This window comes from Hyperolius riggenbachi, chromosome 1 (assembly GCF_040937935.1).
Source record: "Hyperolius riggenbachi isolate aHypRig1 chromosome 1, aHypRig1.pri, whole genome shotgun sequence".
Lineage (NCBI taxonomy): Eukaryota > Metazoa > Chordata > Amphibia > Anura > Hyperoliidae > Hyperolius > Hyperolius riggenbachi.
The window spans coordinates 411,927,741-411,948,968 of record NC_090646.1 but is presented as its reverse complement, the minus strand read 5'-3'; the positions used below and the strand labels follow the sequence as shown (position 1 = coordinate 411,948,968).

The following is a 21,228-nucleotide window of genomic DNA, read 5'->3' as shown; positions in this document are numbered from 1 at the left end:
CTGGCATACATTAACTAAATGATTTATAAATTATAATTGTAAGAATAGGCAAATTTATTCATTAAGCTATATAAACATTATCATACATTTAAGAAATAAGAGAAGGAATAAAAGGCCCTTACATGAGACGTACACACACCTACGCATTAATGACTGCTTACCCAAATATCCTGTGATTATAGTGACTGGAATCTTGCACTGGGGTTGATCACTGCTAAATGAATCAGTGATAGGGATAAGCTCTGGACACTCCTCCTCTTCCTCCATCAAGACAATGGTTATCCGGACTGCAAGTAAGAGAAGATGAAAGGGAATGATTAACAAAAACAGTGGTATACAACTTTCAAAATACAATGACTTATGGACTTGCCTCCATGCAACAAAGGGAGGGCTGTAGGCCGTTTATCATATCTACTGTAAAGTACACTAAGCTTACTTGAGGTACCCATACATCTAGCGATTTTGGCGGCCAATCGACCAAGATACAGATCTATCTCTGACTGAACCTGATCGGAGAGAGATCTGTTAGCCACCATAAAACTGAAGGCTGATCAATTTCAGCATGAAATCTCTCAGGAATTGGCTTTGTGGCACCGCCTTGCTGCCCCCCCCCCCCCAAATGTTAGATGGACTACCCATTGCCCGTGCTTTAATAGTTTACCTGTCCGCTGTCCTCCGAGTGTCTGCCACTGTGTCCGCATTCTTCTTCCTGATTGGCACCCCATCACGTGTCCCACGTGCAATACATCAGGCGACCATGTGGATTGCTAATGAGGAAGAAAAATGCGAACACAGAGGCGGATTGCATGACACAAGTAAAGTATTAAAGCATGAGCAACGGGGGGGAGGGTCCATCTAACACTTGGGGGGACACAGCCAGGGGTATCCATCATATTCGTTGTCTGCGATTATCGCACCATGTTACCGCCGGGCACACAGTTGAGCACGTCGGCCTGAGATTTTCCAGCATGTCCAATGGGTACATGCGACTAATTTCTTCCCAAAATTGGTGGCCTGGTCGATAGAGCATGCTCTTGGTGGCACTGATTTTAATCTGATTGAGTAATAAATTATTGAATCGGATGGTCGATTGGCCACCAAATCGAGAGATGTATAACCACCTTGTCAGGATCATGTCCTGTCATGATCATGTTTGTGACTTATCCTGCTGGCCGCGATGTTTCTGCGATCAAGCTGCTCTGCTCAGTTGTAATTCTATTCTTGCAAGTTTTATTTTGTTGACCATGGATCTAAGACCTAGTTCTGTCAGTCTGTCTGCAGTTCCTGATCAGTCTCATTACCATTCAGTTGTGCCAGGATTTGCATATCTCCATTCAGTGAATGCTACCAGGTTAAAAGTCTGCTTCCTGTTCACTTCATGGCTCTGCATAGCTACAGCTGGTGCTACGAGCCCCTGTGCCAGTAAACAATATTCCCTGGTTGCCTTGATCGGTGGTTGTCGTAGTCTAGTTATTATTGGAGTGGTGATTAGCGCGCTCCTTCTAGCATAGATCAGTATCATTTGTACTGCCATGCTTTGTCTTGTCCTGTATCTTGCGACCGCATTGTCTCCAATGGTGGCTGATGGTGGGTCCAGTCTTGTTCCTTGTGGATCGCATTCGCCCTAGCGGTAGCGGCAGTGGATCCTCCTTGCCTGAGTTCCTGGAGTGTAGACCATAGCCGCGGTGGCTACTGGCTGCACTCATCCATCTGTCTTGTCCTGTGTTTACGCCTGCTGTTGCCTGGTGTGAGGCAACCGATTACCAAGCATCTACGCAATCTGTTTGTGTTGATCGCTTGCTATCGCAAGCGTTCATTCTGTCTGTCTCAGTCTATTTGTGTTCATTTGTATTACTTGTTGTTAGTTAGGGTGGCACGCTTGTCACTGGGCGCCTAACGCGCGGTGACATGTCTTAAACGCGTTCTCTGTTGCGAATGAGTGCGGAGTTCGAGTTTAGCTAGTGTTTGTTATTTTCCTTACGTTGTTTATTTTACTGTGTGTTTCTTTATTCCTTTCTTGCTGTTTCACCCTGTTCTGTTTATCTGTCTGCTATCGCGGTACTTGCGATTAGCCCTCTCGTTCTATCTGTCCTGCTCTTAAATGTCCGCCGTCGCTGGGTGGCGACTAGATTGGCAGACATTCACCCAGTCTGTCCTTGCTCTTTTCTGAGTTGCGCAGTTTACGCCCTGCGCTGTGTTGCACCCCGCAACCAGTGTCCATTGGGATTTGTGGGTCGCACAGAGGCACGGTTGCTCTGTGCTCCACAGCTCCCCCTTGTGTCCGTTTCCTCTCCTCCACTATATTTGGGGGAATTCCTGTTTCTCGTACAGCGCTTGCGTGCGATCTCCTTCTACATCAGCGTGCGCATTGCATGCTGACTGGGGAGGCTATCCCGCAAGCCTCACACACCTTTACTCAGTTACCAACGTAAGCTCCAAACTTGACAAATGCTTGTATAAAGATATGTATTGTATTTACAAATAAGGAAGACGACGCAGGCCTAAATTATAAATTGTGCCCATCCCTTCCTCCCTCACTAAGCTGCTCTCATTGGTCAACTGTCACTAAAATGATGCCCACTAACGTTGTCACCAATGTCACATGACCATTTAACCAATGGGTGCAGCTTAGTGAGGTAGAAAGGGGTGGGGAGAATTAATTAACCATGAGTTCAACCAGCATATGAGCTGGAAGGAATCATGAAGCTTCTTCAGACACAGGTTGCATGAAACAGGAACATAAAATGTGTGGGCAGCTTTCTGTGAGTGCTCTGACCTACATTTAACGTTAATGGCAAATTTAGCCTATGTGCTCCAAAATGCTGGTAAGTCTCCTGTCTGACAGGAATCCTATGTGTGGTAACCTAGAAAAGCCCCAATATCTTACATCCTCCACACGATGAGATTTTCTGGCAGATTTACTGCCAGATCGATTATTTCCAACATGTCCAATCTGATTTCCGATTGATTTTCCATAGAAGTGAACGGAAAATCGATCGGAAATCAGATCGGACATGTTGGAAATAATTGATCTGGCAGTAACTGCCAGAAAATCTCATTGTGTGTATTAGGCATTAGCGTTTATCTTAATGTCCGTTTGACAATCAGATGGCTCTTTAAAAAATAGACTACTCGCCAAAGGAATAGATTCTTACAATGGGCTCTATTCTCATAAATGACTTATTTATCACCTAATTGATAAAAATAACCTTTCAGCACATTTAGAAACAGAATAATCACTCAAAATAAGTAGTTCCTGATTAACTTCATTTCAATATTACTTTCTTTTCTTACCTTAATTATATTATAATTTTGCTCTTTGGGAGGTCAAAAAAGTAACATTGATAAGGTGGAAACAGAGGAAAACAGGTGAAAAAGCTTGGAATCCTGCACATTGTGTAGGTGGTGTAACAGATTTCACCAAGAAGTGCACCCGTATCTGACCAGAGAACATTCAAGGGCTGCAGTGGACAAGAACCCCTATGAGGACATCAGTGAAGAGAGGACAGCTTATGTTTTCTTGGGTATACCTTTCATAACGTAAATTAAAAGTAATTGCTAGCAAGGCCAATGAGCTAAGCAAATGTCTTCTGTACAACAAAATTCATAGGGGTTAATTTATCACAAGTGGAAAGAAAATCGTAGAAGAAGTAGTGCAGTTGCTCAGTGCAGCCAATCAGGATTTAGGGTCTGTCCCCACTCATCAGTTTTTCTGCATGAGTTGTCTGACAGTGCTGCATTGCTGTCAATTATGTTTCTGCATGTGAAAAATGCATTCAAGTTGATTAACAATGGCTGCAGTTTACCTGTGCAGAAAATACACAGAAAAACTGACGAGTGGAGACAGGTCCTCAGGTGGTAAGTAGAAGGAAGGATTAAGACTCTGCTATTTCTGCAGTTTTCTTTGCACCTGGCTTGACAAATTATCCTAATTGATAAACATGGTCAAAGAGATGCTTATAATGCCAGTCTGCATTAGGCTTGAAAGATAAATCAAATTTAAACCAAAATCGCGATCACCAAGATTATAATTTCAGACTCGTCAAATCGGCAATTATCGTGATCACGTCATTTTCCAGAAGTTTGAAGAAATGGCTTCAAACTTCCCCGATACAAAGTCAGTCCTCAATCGCCGGCTCTTGAGCTTGGCAAAACTCCGGGTTCCTCTATGTCACATGACATACAGGAAGCATTCCGTGCATTAGAGCCTGCAGGAGGCGAAGTGGATAGACGGGCATCACTGGACTCGTGCTTGAAGCTATGTCCAGAACTGATGCAGCTTGGGGGACAGAGGAGGCACAGAGACACACAAAGTGGGCACAGAGACAGAGCGGACACAGAGAGAGACACAGGAGACAGAGCGGGCACAGAGACACAAAGGGGGCAAGAGAAAGACCCAGAGGAGGCATAAAGAGGCAAAGGGGGCATACAGAGAGACAGGGGGACAGAGGGGGAATGAAATTGCAATTTCAGACAGAAATCGCTCAATTCAATTTTTTCCTAAAATCGTTCAGGCCTATTCTGCATGCAAATTTAATGTATTCAACTTGGCAATGGACCAATGAAAGAAGCCAGAAAGTGCTGCAAGCAAGTGCTGCAACCATCTCTACTTAGTGGCAGAGGAAGACCATGGCCTGATACTGACAATCTCTAAATCCATCCTGATTCCCTACTGTAGGCTCCGTTAGACACTGTTTACGAGTGCCATTAATAAGAAAGTAAGTAGAGTAATCAGAGGAGTAGGAAAACCTTCTGTTGCTTTTTTGACACTTGATGTGCTGGAATAAGCAGTGTGTATTGACCTGACGCCCACTACTATCCCTATTTGCAAAGCATAAATAAGACCACTTGGGCAACCAATCAGATGTGTTATCTGTCTACAGTGGCATTGCCTGTAGGCGAATGGCTCAACATACATCTTATAGCCACTCCTCCATCCATCAAGTCCAAGAAGAAAAAAAAAAGTCTATTGGATGTTTCCAGCTGATTATCAAGCAATGTTCTCTGGGCACACAGCAAACTAGTGTGCTGTCACGCAAACACATACATCTTTGCTGTAACCTTCTAAATGAAAGCACATTCAGCTGTCAAATCAGGCAGAGTTAATCATCCCTATTTTGAACTGTAAAAGGACTTTCCAAAAATGATTTGCCCATTTCATCAAGACAATTAACAGAGTTTTAACAAAGCAGTTTAGTGTACAGTAAGCAGGCTGAGGAGGGAAATTATTCTGAATGAATTCTTTGTCCTAGCCCAGTAAGCCTGATATGTTCTTGTCCTTTTTTCTATTACTAGAATAAGTGAAACCCATAACAACATTAACTATTGTTCTTCTCCTAGCTTCATTAACTCAGCATCCTTGATGATTCTGGCAAGCAGTGCTCTAGTGAAAGCATTGGTGGTAATACAAGTGGTGCTTCACTGGCAGATGCAGTGGCAAGGCCTCCTTCAACACAGGCAGCACTGCAGCCTCAAATGCACTCCAGCAATATAATACAACTGCATGGGAGCTCATGGCAATTGTACCGGTACTGATGTCTGCAGGGAGAATTGCACATTTAGCGTAGGTTCATGCATCTGGCAAGGTGGCAATAAATAAATAAATTAGTACTGTATATGTGAGCTAGGGTGGGACTTCTATCAGGTATTTAAAGTGAATGGGAACCACTAAAAGAAAAAAATAAGAAAAAAATCAGTCAAATAATTACCTAAGGAGAGGGGAGGCTATGGGTCCAATAGAGCCTTCCCGCTCCACTCATGGATCCCTTGTTCCAGTGCTGGCTCCCTCGGTAGCAGTATTCAAGCAGATTGGTCAAATACTGCTCTCTCTCTGCTGCCGAAGGAAACTTCGGAAGTCTGCGGGTGCCCGAATGCTCCCGGAGACAGGCGGCTCCGTACTGCACGATCATGTTCTCTTGCGCGCTTACACAGGTGCAGTACAGATCTGTCCATCTTCGGGAGCACTCAGCTCCCTCTGGCTGGGGATTCAAACGGGAGGAGTCAGCGCTGCACTATGAGAGGAGCGGGAAGGCTCTACAGGACCTGGTTTGTTGATTGTTTGGTTTTTTTTAATTCCCATTAGCTCTAATGCTTTGTTGTCAATGGGAGGATCCTGTCATAGCCACCTAGCTGAAAGCAACATCACAAAGATGACGGGAAAGGAGGAATCCTTTGCTGTTTTACCTATTATATGATTTCTATGTGGATGATTTATTTAAACATATATATCTGGTTTAAGACATTTTGGAAGTTATCAAATTTATTTTCAGCACGACTCCGTTTCAAAACTCCCTTGATGCAAATAACATCCTACGAGACAGAATACTGTGAAAACCACAACTGCTGCCAAGAAGACACTCCCCAGTTTGTGGGTAGTTTGTTTTCAGCAAGGTGGTTAGCATGGCAACAAAGCAATAGTTTTATCAAAGTGTGGCTAACATCACACGTCACCAGATTTCACGCTATGCTGATGTTGAAACGCATTTGCCTTTGTCCTGATTTCCCATCATTCCACTTTAACTAAAATTATAGCTAGCAGTTCAGTTATCATTATGCTCTGCCTGGTAAAGCCAAAACCGTAAACGGCAGTCTCTACCTGGCACTTGCTGAACAGCCACTCCAGCTCCCCTACACATCCTCTAAATCTTGCCATACGGTATACATATAGATTTCCACCCAATATTCCAAAAGGATAGATTCCTTTTTGAAAGGGATTGATTCCTACCACACACAGCACATCAATTTTGAATAATTCCAGCAGGGAAGCTATTGAAAAATCGCCCCCCGCTTTGCCTGTTGCTACTGAATGTTGGTGGTAAACTGACCTGCATATGATGTCTTGCAGCCTACTGATATTTATTCTAATGGTGATGCTTTCAGCAAGTATAACGGGAATGTCTTAAGCTTGTATGTATCCCTAGGTCATGTTTTTTTCCCCCCATCGTTGTGAAACGCATAGAAACTGTGATTTGCTGTTATTATTCTAAAACAAAAACTTCCATAAATATGTGTTCAATGTGCACAACATTCTCAGTGGATTCCCTGCAGCTCTGTGGGGAGTGCATATGTATAGTACTACTGTGTAACAAAGTAAACCTGAGACAGATGAAAGTTTTATGCATACCTGGGGCTTCCTCCAGCCCCCTTTAGGCTAATAGGTCCCTCGCTGTCATCCTCCGCCACCTGGATTCTTCTGCTATGAGTCCATGTACTTGAGCCAGTCTAGCGTAGTGCACATGTACACACTTCGCCGCCGGGAGCGTACTACACCTGCGCAGCACTATTGCACAGGTGCAGAACGCTCCTGGCTGTAGGAGCAGCACACTGCCGGACTGCACTGACTGGCTGAATTACTGGGACTCATAGCAGAAGATCCAGGTGGCAGAGGAAGACAGTGAGCGACTGATTAGCCTGAAGGGGGCTGGAGGAATCCCCAGGTGTGTATAAAAACATTTCTTTTCATCCGTCTCAGGTCACCTTTAATGTGTAGTCACCAAACCAAATTTTAACAACATATAAAATTATTTGATTTAATGAGCAAAAGGAGTGCATAAATTTGCATAAACCAGCATCAGCGCAGAATTATTTTCATCTCATTGACCATCTCTATTAGTGACACAGCTGCACATCAGGCTTTATTCTTACAGCATAGTTGTTATTTAATATATATGTTACGGCCAAAGCCAGAAATCGGCCAATTCTAGAATTGGCCGGCCGTTTCTAGAACTGGCCGATTTGACGTTGGCCAAAGTCCAAAATGGTGGGAATTTCTTACATTGGCCGGCCAGTTCTAAAAAACGGCCGGTGTCAGTTGGCCAAAGCCCAAAATGCACAAATCCCAGAACATCCCGGGTCCTGTTCAGCACCATGAATGGCACTCGGAACTTCCTCTCTGCTCTGAAAGATACGCAACAGCATCACAACCTTTCAATAGGCCCCCGCCTCCCTGCATGCTGGAAAGGAGAATCAATCTCTTCTTCCAGTGTCGTGACCCAGAGGTCAGAAAAGTGAAAGTGGGCCAGTGTGGCCCACAGGAGCGGCGGTTTTGGCAGCTACCTGATCCGCTCAGCCCCCCAGATCAGGTAGCCTAATTTTTTTTTTTAATTATTTCATGAGCTCACCTCGGGCTCTCTTTAAAGAAAAACATTCTTTGTTACAGCTGATACAAATTCTGCAATACATCTGCTGTGTGTTTACTTCCTGCTTACATGGAAACAGACATATGTTTAACATCCTGTGCTTTCAAATTTAGCTGCTCTGCTGTGGAGGTCAGGTGACAGAGATCAAATTACAACTTGTGATTATACACAGATGAAGGGGAATTAACAGGCTAAACTCTCTAAATACATACGGGGTGCATTCCTGTATGTTTTCCTTCTGTCCCCTGCAAGAGTTCAGGTCCACTTTTCATAAGGCTGCGGGGAGCTGTGAATTGCTGAGGATCAGCCGGACATGAACACTGAATTCAGCGGAGGAATCAGCTACAGCCAGCCCTGGGTCCATCATGCAGGAGAGCACTGTGGAAAGCAGCCGGCAGCATGAAAAGAAGCCCTGGGGTGAGGACGCAGGGAGAGGCGGCGTACAGCGGGAAGAGGAGGTACCTTGCGGCATGGCAGCGGGACAACAAGCCTGGGACCTGTCCCTCATGGGACAGCGGGGACAGCGCGGGGAGAACTGAGCAGCGCGGGGAGAACTGAGCGAGGACAGCGGGGAAACTTGCAGAGAGGTGAGCTTCGGGACTTGACCGGCCACATTTAGTTATAACATTGTAACGATTGGTGTCAGCAACCAGAGAGAGAATCTGATCCTTGGCGATCCGCAGTATCCCCAAGAATACTGATATACCTGATTATTGAGGATCTGCGGGATCGTCAATAATCAGATATGTCTAACCTCTAGACACCAGAGAGAGTGTAAGTGTTTGGTGCAACAGTAACAACTCTGAGTAAAGACCACCAGAGGAGCTGGCGGCCTATACTCCTGAGGAATTCACCCCTGAGCGGTGGGTGAGATTCCTGTAGCCTGTGGACCCCTGAGCGAGGGACCAAGGCTGGGTTGCAGGAAGCCCTGCTGCTAATATGTAAGGTTTTGCCCTGAACTAGGCTAACGTAACACAGTAATAACACAATCCTAGTCTGGGGTGTGAGGTCCGTATTCACAACACCCTGGTACTAGTCTGGAGCATAACATAAATGACAATACAGTTCCCTAGTCTTGGATGTGAGGGCCTTGATCTCAACACCCTGGAACTATGCTAGAGAATACACAGAAGATACACAGTATTCCTAGTCTGGGGTGTGAGGGCCTCAATCTCAACACCCTGGAACTGGTCTAACAAATAATACAATTCAATTAGTACTTTAAGCTATCAAGAATCTGACTCAGTGTGGATTCCCAGCTCCAGCCGGTTCTGGCACACTGTCGGGTCTAGCTAAGGTCTGAGTGCCTTCACGCAAGTGTTAGCAATGGCAGACAACCAGCAACTGACAAGCAGCAGAATATATAGTTGCTGGACTCTGCCTCCCCGCCCGAGTCATTCAGCCAATCATGAGTCCTGCAGGAATCAGCTGATTTTTCTGATCAGCTGACACTTCCCCTGCTGGTATAAAGGTCCTGAGTTCAGGCCTGCGCCATTTAGCCAATCATGAGTCCTGCAGGAATCAGCTGATTTTTCTGATCAGCTGACACAGTCCCTGCTGGTATAAAGGGCCTGAGTTCAGGCCCGCGCGTAGCTCTCCATCTGCCTATGTGCACTAACAGACCCAGCCACACCAAGCGCACGCTGCTGCATGCAAACCGCTGCGTTGGACGTGGAAACAGCTGCTTTGCTGTCAGGACATGCGGCGGCATTTCCGCATTCCACCATACTACCAGACGCGTGTCTATGCGTGCAAACCGCCGCTTTGGACGCTGAGTCAGCCGCCTTGCTCTTCGCATATGCGGCGGCTTTTCCGCGTTTTCTCACAAACACGTTATAACAGGTTCTGGCCGGCCAAAGTCCGAAATGGAGGATCGTTTCCCATATTGGCCGAATCAGCCGGCCACTTCGAATTTTACCGACAAGAACCCGAAGTGGCCAGACTTCGGGTTCTGGCCGTAACATATATAAGAGAGATTCCTGTGTACATATACATATACACATACACATATATATATATATATATATATACACAGTCACAATCAGATATGTATATCTGACTTTAAAAATACGGGGACTGCTTTACTGAAGCAGCACAAGTAACTATTTTTTTATTTTGGTTTATTTCATTGTTGTAGACTAAGCAGAGCTATTACTGTATATATAAATTATTTATGACGACTTATCTGAGAAATAGAAGATAAGATAAAATGTTCTATTTTAATTACAGTTTAAAGTTATTCAGAGTTTTTTCTCGTCTCAGACTCCAGGTACCCAAAAATTGCTCCGACTTCACAGCTCTGCAAAACACAATACTTTGGAATACTCAGCACAAAAATTTTGCTGATTATTGGACACAGCCAAACACAGCATTTTGAACATTTCAGACTTTTCTTCATCATTCTCTTTTTTCTGTATTTCTATCCAACTGATCAACATATTTAGCAGTTTTAATGTATATTTTTTGTGTATAGGTTTATAATAAAACTAACGATTTTGTTACCTGATTACTCTGATCTATGCTAGAACTCTGGCCTCAGAAGAGATTCATTACAGCATGTTCTTTTTTTTTTAAATTGTTGATTGCTGGTTAGTTTGCAAATAACCATTTTTCTTACTTTTAGGAATAGATAGCCCAAGGTCTCTCCACCTTGTTTCAATCTGGAGAGTGGTGGCAGCAAGTCGCCAGATTTCCAGCGGAAAGTTAATAACTTGTTTGTACCAATTGTACATACAATCAAGATTGTATCATGTATGGACACACCGCCTAATCTTAATCCCTTTCTTTGCTCACAGTTTATTCAACTTCAGTAGTCTCTAGTAGTGGATGAGATCTGAATTACAACTGTGGCATAGTAAGATGGGGTTGGCGAGTGTTTGTCACAGATGGGTGGGCAGGAGACATGGCCATGTTCCATAAAGCCACCTCTACACACCACACTGTATAACCATTTTGGAGCTGGTGTACTTCAGTGGATGTGGCCATGAACCCCAACTGACCATAAGCTACACTCAAATGCAGGTGGATATATAATAATGTTGACTGTAGGGGGTGTGGTTGACGCGTACATTTGAATACGGCGCTGGTAGACTTGGGCGCAGGATCCAGTTGTTAAATGGCTGGTCCTGCTTCTGCACAAGTCCGGGGCGTTTTAATTACTATTCCCCCTCCAGGCCGACATGGATAGTGGGGGAATGAAATAATTCGGCTTCCAGCGATTGCTGGAGGCCGAATTATTGTGTTTTTTAAACAACTTCGGCTCCGTCTTCTGACGGAGCCGACCTTCCTCACTGAGCGCCGCTATAGACTGATTCCTATTACAGTCTATGGCGGCGCTGGCTGCGCCCAAAGCTAGCAGCGCTGAAAAGCACTGCTCCGGTGGTTGACACCTTTACTTACTACATCAGGAAGCACAGGCTGGGGAGAAAGAAGGCAAGGGGCAGTTGTAAACACACTTGTTTCTTAAAGGAAATGTCCAAGCTCCTAAAAATATTAATAAAAAAAAAAAAAAACGACATCGACATACAGTGCACTCCAGGCCACATGGACGTGACGCGGCTCTTGTGCAGGCACAGAAATCCCAACATGGCGAGGTCACCATCGCGAACGGAGGGGACCCTGGGCCACCAGCTGGAAGCGGAGCTCCGGTGAGGGACATATCGGCTGCCAGGGGCTGGAGGAAGCCCCAGTAAGTAGATGACATTTTTGAGGGGAGCTCAGACATTTCCTTTAAAATTAGCACTGCAGAAACAGTGATTAGATTGGACAGAAAGTAGCCTTTAACTTGGTGAACTCAAGGGCAGATGTATCAAATCAGTACAAAAAAAAAAGCTACACACATCTGGTACAAACTGGAGCAGTTGCTTAAAATATCCAGACTTGAGCATCAGCTCCTCTTTTTTTAACCAATTTTGACACAGTTGAACAGCTACAGATTTATTTATACGTTCCTTATAGCAAACCAGCTGGAGTAACTGGAACAATCAAGATCAATTGTTCTGGACAACAGCATCACTTTTGCCTTTTTTTCCTTGCCCAGGTCATGATAAATAACAAAGCAATTCACTTTGGCGCTGAGATGACACCGTGTGGCGCCTGATATCTGCGCAGCTATAATTGCAATGCTATAGTCTGCACCCATATAGCTGTAATTCGGGTGCCGATGATAGCCAGACCCCAAATTACTTACACCAAACACCTCCACCCAGGAAGTATTTTTACGTAGGCTGAAATTTCCGCCATGGTCTGCAATCAACATATAGTTTGTAATTTGGCTTGCCCTGTGCCCAACTGACCGGCGGTGTACTAACTAGTACACATAAATATGGCCCTTCATTGCCTCTGTAATTACCCCAAGAGTCTTTCATTTACACCCCTACATTTTATAGAGAACACATAAATAATAAAAATAACAAACAGGAGAACTTGTGTACAGAAACAAAATCTCATGAGCCTGCACGTGTTTCCTAAAGAAAGAAAAAAGATAGAACATGGTTGGAAACTTTATCTCTGTAATAACAAAAATTGAAAAGTGAGTTATATGTCAGACATGGGAAACGTGCATTTTGTCATGAACTACAATTCCCATCATGCTATGCTAGCAGAGACTGCTTTTTACCTTGTGCAGCTCCTTTCACCCACCGCACTGTCGGAGCTGCTATTTAGCTGAGTGATGGCTTAACTGTTAACAATGCTGCTGCAACAGCAGAGCTCCCTCCAGCAGATCTGCACACATATCACCCGGTGGTGTGGTGGTGTCTTACTGCAGCAGGCAGCAACCTCTCTCCCGACTTCATGTGCTGTACTACTCTGTCTGTACTACAGGCATCCAACTTCCGCTTGTGCAGCTGCTAAAAGCTTCCCTCTGCAACGAGCGACGGCGTACTTGTTGTTTGACAGAGCTTGAAGATTGAAAAATATAGAACAATCAAGATCTCAGAAGTAGAAGTCTTAGCTTAGCAAATAACTAGTAATTAGATTTCCCTGTAATTGATATAATGTCCTGCATGTTGTAAAATCGACATTTAGTTTCTAATGCACTTTGCTAGACATCAAAATGCATTAGTAACAAAATGTCATTTGTAGACCCTGCTAGTATCGAGAGCTTGCTGTTTGTGGGGGGACTTGTTTCATGGAAATCTTCAAAATGACATCTCTTGTAATCTGATGCTTTGTTGTGACTGAATTTGTCTCTAAATTTAAATGGAACCTTAACTGAACAGGGGTAAAGAGTTTCACTTACCTGGGGCTATTAACAGCCCCCTGCAGCAGTCCTGTGCCCTCGGAGCCGCTCTGGGATCCTCCGGTCCCCCGCTGTCACTTAGTTTCGTTTTTGATGACTCACCAGTTGGCCGGCCGCCATGCGTATTATTGGACGCATTCCCTACTGCAATTAGCGCTGTTGCGGACCGCAACGCATACAAAAATACGTGTTGCCTCATATCTACGCGTGCGGAATGCGCCGCCCGCAACGGCGCTAATTGCAGTAGGGAATGCGTCCAATAATACGCATGACGTCCGGCCGACTGGTGAGTCGTCAAAAACGAAACTAAGTGACAGCGGGGGACCGGAGGATTCCAGAGCGGCTCCGAGGGCACAGGACTGCTGCAGGGGGCTGGTAATAGCCCCAGGTAAGTGAAACTCTTTACCCCCCCCCCCCCCCCCCCCGTTCAGTTAAGGTTCCCTTTAAAGTATACCTATCACGGGGAAAAGTTTTATTTCACTTACGTTTGAGCAGCTTATCCCCTACGTAAGTTTGCCGACTCACCAGTCACAAGCTACTGCACACAGAGGCAGACATAGGGCCGTACAGCCGCACAGGGGCCCCATGCTGCTGCACCACAGTTAGGGCACGATTATTTTGTAGGCTCTTCTCTGTGTATTTCTCTCTGAAACCCAGGCCCATTTCCACTTGTGGGGTGGGAATCGCCGCGGGAAAAGTTTGCATGCGGATGCGAATTTCGCATGTGGTTATATGCAAATTTTCATGCGAATTCGCATACGATTTTGCATGGATGACTATGTATGTGAATTTAACCATGGCAGTGCCTGTGTGTGTTTTACATTGTTTCTATGCGAAAGCGTATGTGAATTCGCATGAAAATTCGCATACCAAAACTGCATGCGAATTTCCTATTAAATATATTGTAAGCGAAACGCATAGCGGTATGCAGTATGCAAATTCTGATGGCTCTGCCGTGCAGATTTTTTCTGCACAGAGAAACGCTCAGAAATCCTGACAAGTAGAAACAGTCCCATCCACTTGTATTGTCTATGCGAATTTGCATGCAGGAAACGCATGCAGATTCGCTCTAGTGGAAATGGGCCCTAAGGGAACAGTGATATTTGCTAGTGGCTTAGTCATACACAAGTATGAAATGTGTGCTACATTAACACAGTGCCTACAGAATGTAATGTAGATTCATGTACTTATGTTATCAACATTATTTGGATATGTTAAAGGGAAGGTTCAAGCAAAAAAAAAAAAATGAGTTTCACTTACCTGTGGCTTCTACCAGCCCCATGTAGCCATCCTGTGCCCTCGTAGTCACTCACTGCTGCTCCAGTCCCCCGCTGGCAGCTTTCTGACCTCGGAGGTCAGGGCCGAATTGCGTACATTTTTACACATTCCCGCTAGTGCAGGAACATTAACACATACATTTTTACGCGTTAGTGGTGCAACGCGTACATTTTTGTTCCTGCACTAGCTGGAATGCGTAAAAATGTATGCAATGTGGCCCTGACCTCCGAGGTCAGAAAGCTGCCAGCGGGGGACTGGAGCAGCAGTGAGTGACTACGAGGGCACAGGATGGCTGCATGGGGCTGGTAGAAGCCCCAGGTAAGTAAAACTCATTTTTTTTTTTTGCTTGGACCTTCCCTTTAAGACTATGGCCATTCACATGGGGCCCCTTCATTTATTCTGCATGGGGGCTCACTGCTGACTTTGTCTGCCACTGACTGCACAAGTGCAGTCACAGCCTCTTGCTCTTCCGTGGCCTACGACGGGAGTGCGAACAAGGAGAAGCATGTGCTGTGAGTGTGCAGTAGCATACGGCAGGCAGTCTTTCACAGGTTACAGCTGGTCAGTGGAGTGCAACAGGAGGAAAAAACGAGGGACCTGTAAGCCTGTAAGGCTTTGTGGATCTTGAAGAAGCCCCAGGTAAAGAAAATAGAACGTGTCCCCCCATGACAGGTTCACGTTAAGGTAAAAATATTTAGCTTGAAATGTGTTATCTACTGCTGCCTTGAAACGCTGGCAGGCTGGCTTCTCATACTGAGGGGGAAGGGGAGAGATCTAGCTACCTACTGGGGGGACATCTGGATACCTTTACCAGGGAGGAGGGGGGGGTCTTTCATTGTCCCAGAATCTAGAATATATGAACTATTGACCTTTTTTATTTATCTCATGCACTCACAAGCTGTTTTCTGCCATCCGGACGCTTACAGGTTGCATGAACAAAAAGACTCACTGTGGCCATCTTGTGGCCAAATAGTAAAAGTACACCCTAAAGCATTTTACATATACAAATACATTAGTTTTACACAATAAAATTAACTCATTACCTCCCACACTCCCCAATTTTTTATTTTTTTTTTGTAATTAAAAAAAAAATACAATAAAAAAACATAAATAGTTACCTTAGTGACTGAACTTTTTAAATATTTATGTCAAGAGGGTATAACACTGTTACTTTATAAACTATGGGCTTGTAAATAGGGATGGATGCAAAACTGAAAAAAAATGCACCTTAATTTCCAAATAAAATATTGGCGCCAAACATTGTGATAGGGACATAATTTAAACGGTTTTATAACCGGGACAAATGGACAAATACATTTCATGGGTTTTAATTACAGTAGCATGCATTATTTAAAAACTATAGTGGCCGAAAACTGAAAAATAATGATTTTTTTCCCCACATTTCTTTCCTATTTTCCCATTAAAACACACTTAGAATAAAATAATTCTTGGCATAATGTCCTACCTAAAGAAAGCCTAATTGGTGGTGAAAAAAACAAGATATAGTTCATTTCATTGCGATAAGTAATAATAAAGTTATAGACGAATGAATGTGTAACGATCGGTGTAACACAGAGAGGGTCTGATTACCGGTGAACTGCAGTATCACCGAGAATACAGAATATACCCGATTATTGGTGATCTGCAGTATCACCGATAATCAGATATATCTACTAACCTCTGGACACCTGGGATAACAAGTGAGTGTTGATAAACAGAATACTTTGAGTACTACACAGAGATGTGTTCCTTCCGATGGCCTAGACTCTCCCGGGGGAGGAGCTAGGCTGGAAGTAGGAAGGACAGAGCGTGAGTGACACCAGAGAGAGGGTGTCACTAACAGGTCTGGGAACTGCCTCTAACAGTAAGGCCAGTTCTCGAGGTCGGGCAAGCCAGGTCGTTAACACACAGACAGATAAAGTACAGATTCAGGAGACAGATACGGAATCCAATAAACAGACAGGGTTTGGCAACGGAGTATCAGAATAGCAAGGTACAGAATCAGGAGGCAAATACAGAGTCCAGGAACGAGCAGAGTTTGGCAACAGGATATCAGAAATAGCAAGGTACAGAATCAGAGTTCAGAGGAATAGTCAGGCAGGCAAAAGGTCATAACAAATAATACAGTTCAATATTCCTAATGCTAAGGTGTGAGTTCCGTGATCATCAACACCTTTGGAAACTATACTAGAACACAGATACTGACAAGGTCTGAGTGCTACCACATAGTGATCGCAACGGCAGACACCAGAGAAATGACCAGCATCCAGTATATATACCACAGCGCTCCTCAGCGCCACCCTAAAGTGCTGGACCAATGGAAGGTGGTGAAAATGTCAGCTGACCCGCTTGGTCAGCTGACTCTTCTCTGGCTGTCATATAAGCTCTGTCTCTCAGCGCGCACGCGCGTCCTTCTGAACCTGTGTGGACTAGCAGTCCCAGCCACACCAGACATGTCTTGCACTGTATCCGCTGAATCCGGCGTGGGGGCCGCCGCCCCGCTCTCTGAGCAAGCGGCGGTTTCCCCGCGTCCAAGCACAATGTCAGTAGTATTGCTATGCGCGCAATCCGCTGCATCCAACGCGGACTCCACCACTCTGCCCATGCGGCATGCGGCGGTTTCTTCGCGTTGTGCCGCCATGTTAGACGCGGAAACAGCCACCTCACTCTGAGCACTTGCGGCGGCTTTTCCGCGTTTCCTCACAGAATGGAAGGAGCGCTGAAAGGTGAAAATTGCTCTGGTGTTTTAGGGGTAAATCCCCTCGGTGGGGAAGTGGTTAAAATGATATGCCTAGTATAATGTATAGTGACAATATTTTATTTGGAAATAAAGGTAAATTTTTTCAGTTTTACATCCATCGCTAATTTTTAGCCCATACATTTATAATAATATGACTTCTTGACATACATATTAAAAATGTTTTAATCCCTACAGTCAGTAGGCGTAATTTTACTATTTGACCACAAATGCCCCCGCTGAGCAAATCCTATGTAGCGTATAAGTATGCTACATAGGAAACAATGTGTTGCTACATTGTAACTAGGGAAGTGACGCAGGCTTCAATGGAAGCCTGTATCATGGGTGGCCTGTGGAGAGTTTAATTAATGGGAACTTTGTTCCCATTCATAAATCTAACGATCGGCGGCGGAAGGAAGTGCGGCTGCTTTATTTAAGAAAAAACACTGTTGGGCTTAATGCTTGGCTTTCTTACACTCCATTGTGAATGCCATAAGATCCAAGCTCATCATCCCTCCGCCCCCTCCATATCAACAGAACACATTGCTAGCCTGAATGCCGGCAATGGGTCTGTACGTACAGCATCGGGCTCCGAACTGTCGCCTGAGGAATAGTTTTCTGATCCCTGACAGGTGACAATTATTGCATGTGTGTATTTAGCTTTACAGAGAGGTTTCCAAAACAGCAGGGAGTAATGATGTCATGACCTTAGATTAGGGGTAGGGAACCTATGGCTCAGGAGCCAGATGTGGCTCTTTTGATGGCTACATCTGGCTCACAGACAAATCAGTAGGGGTTGATTCACTAAGCTGCACTGCTTAAGCGGCGCAGCTTAGTGTGGCAGCGCAAGTAACATTTTCAAAGTAGGCATGCTACTGCTGTAGCATACACTTCTAACTTACTTGCGCGACCCTAAAATTAACAACCGTTCCAATTGTCCCACTCTGGGCCCTGTCAAGTCCAGTGACCTTGTAGGATGAGATCCCTACACTTTGATTGGCCCAATACGGTGTCTGTCACTTGACAGGCAGCCTATTGGGCCAAAGTGCGGGGATCTCGTCCTACAAAGTGAATCAACCCTTAAGTCAGCTAGCTAATTGTACAAGCTGTTAGTTAGTAATGCTCCTGTCTGGCTCTCGGGGAAATTGCTTATGTTGCTGAAACCCAAGAGAAGCTGAAGACGTGTCTGACACATCCTCTGCCTGGAGGATCAACTGTATACATATCACCATGGCAACAGGGACATGAGCCCTACTGTCCCAGTTTGAAACATATTGTATGGCTCTCACGGAATAACATTTTAAAATATGTGGCATTTATGGCTCTCTCAGCCAAAAACATTTCTGACCCCTGCGTTAGATGATGCCTTTTAGTGACATCTGGAAGACTGCTGCCATACCATAGCACCATGGCAGCAGCCTCATCTACCCCTTGCTTAATAGCTATTGGAGGGAGACTTGTGCAATGCATGATGGTGTCACACACCATAATGTACATGTGTGTACACCCCAATGCTCAGTGATTGAAGTGAAAATGAATATGTTTTTAAAAGTAGTAATAGTAGTACAAACTGTAGTTTCATTGTTAATGTGACCTGCCTCAATATGGCAGTCAAGTTAATTTGAGCTAAGTTAAGTTAGTTAAGCTGGCAACCCCATTATTGACATTGGTTATGTCAGCTTTAAGGTGACCACTAATGATCCAATCTTTTTCATCCAATTTTACCAAATCTATGTAGTATACGGGTAAATTGAGTGAATGTATTGAATGGATCATTTAGGCAGTTCCCTTATATTACATTGAAATGGTAAGATTGGATCATTAGTGACCACCATTAGAAGTAGTACCAGTCTGACAGACAGGAAAAATGTCCAAAACCTACCAGAATATGTCAGCAGGAGTACCTTCCTCTTGAGTTATTTTTTTACTAATTTGGAAATGCATATAGGAAGAAGTAGCCAGAGCAGAGAAACATGCTTCTGTATTTAACTAGGAATGAAAATACCTCTTCCTACAATAATATTTCTTTGGCCATAGCTATAAAAACATTTCTGTGCATTATGGCAATGTGCTGCTGTAAGCTGAAACATTGGCAGAAATGCCACGTTTATAGGTAAAGTCACACTTCTATGGGAGGAATGTTTGCTTGGCTTGGATAAATGTAGCTAAGACTTGTAAACTGCAGAGACCCAGTTATAACTTCTACCAGCTTGTTAGGATCTCTCTGCCAAGACCAAAACTTATTTTTAGAGCTCCTTTTCTGCCACTGAGACTGACTCTTTTTTCTTGATGAATGGAAGCTACACACCCAGGAAGACAGGAAGGCTAAGATAAGACGAATGTGGTTAGCAGAGCACAGTACACTATTTCCACAGACCTAGGAATATGCTGGAAGAAACATAGGCTGTGCCAGTTTGTTTCTGTCACTTCCTGTGGATGATTTGTAAAAAACAGAATAAAGCAATATAGAAGTGCTGAAAATCTCAACTAGCCATCAGGGCCGGTTCTCTCGTGAAGAAAGGTGAAAGATTTGCACCAGGCGGCAGAGATTACAGGGCAGCATGTTTATAAAGTGTTTACACTAACAGCATGCAGTCAGAGTAGGAGAAGTGAGAGGGGAGCAAGGTGTAGAAGTCATAATTGGGGAAAAGCAGCTTGTTATGTTGTGTGAGGAGTCTGACAGTGAGTGAGGAGGGGAGAGGCAGGAGAGCAGCAGTGAGCAGTTTGTTTGTCACAGACTCACAGCCAGCAAGTGTGCCATGGTGTTGAGCTGCAGCATGTCATGTGAGAACATTACATGAAGCAGAGTAAATTGTCGGGTGATCATTCCAAATCGGGTGGAACCAGCCCTGTTAGTCAGGTCTGTGCCTCCCTTCTCACTTCCTGTCTCAGAAAAATGACCCACTGGTGGTGACTCTGTTGTACAGCAGCGTCATACTGTATTTAACTATTGCGCAATTTAACTATTGCGGGTATACTAATCAAACTGAACAGCACACATGAATAGTTTGGTTTGCTTGTGATGACAACATGGAATTAGCTAATCTCTGCTGATTATCAGACAGCAAACTTTGACAACCAACCTGAATTCTTGTTCACAGCAGATAAGTAATCATTCAGGTGCCCTGTGTTTTTGTATTCTTATGCATTGCACTGCTTTTTGAAAATCTTGGCATAAAGTGGATCAAAGTTTTATCATCACATCATTGGCTTGTGAATGAGGACTTCCTCACACTATGGCAGTGCTTCACAACCTTTTTCAAGTCATGACACATCACGCCAAATATTCAGATTTTCATGATACACTGCTGCTGGCACAGTGGTGGCTGCTAATTAGTGGCTCTTATTGCTGGTGGCATAGTGGCGGCTGCTAACCAGTGGTTGCTACTGCTGCTAGCAGGAATTTATGTGCACAGTTTTGATTTTTATTACCTCACTGATTTAGTCATTTACTCATGATTTTAGTTTCACTGTGATTAGCACCTAGCACTTTATTTGCATATCCTGAAACCCAGGGTCACGTACACTCTGTTGCACAGGATTGAGCACACAGTATTATTTGTTAGCAAACATCATTTTGGCCCAGAGGCATTATTAAAGGATCCTAGATGATTTATGATAATCAGTTGGTCAGCTGAGAGGTGTAAACGTTTTAAATGTTTTTAAATTGTTTACAAACTTGTTTAGATTTTTTTGATACCAATAAAATGAATTATTCTTGAGTAACAACCAAATAACCAAAATTGAGTAGGGCTGTTTCCATGGGATACTCCCCTTTTCATGTTAGTAAATTGCATATTGATCGCCCAGAGCACACTCTTTATTAATGAGTG

At 44.2% G+C, this 21,228-nt stretch overlaps 1 protein-coding gene across 3 annotated transcripts in view; it reads right to left on the bottom strand.

The window, feature by feature from the left end:
* Positions 1-21,228, bottom strand: part of LOC137518296 (zinc-regulated GTPase metalloprotein activator 1A-like) — a 111,076-nt gene that overhangs the window by 68,925 nt on the left and 20,923 nt on the right. For 2 of the 3 annotated variants that reach the window (XM_068235960.1, XM_068235976.1), the window contains exons 1-2: positions 12,757-12,973; positions 162-287 (exon numbers count right to left, since the gene is read on the bottom strand). In XM_068235960.1, coding sequence (XP_068092061.1) covers positions 162-267 — 106 coding nt within the window. In that variant the 5' untranslated portion in view covers positions 268-287; positions 12,757-12,973. Of the gene's footprint in view, positions 1-161; positions 288-12,756; positions 12,974-21,228 lie in introns of those variants that run through there. The other variant, XM_068235969.1, reaches the window with a different exon arrangement.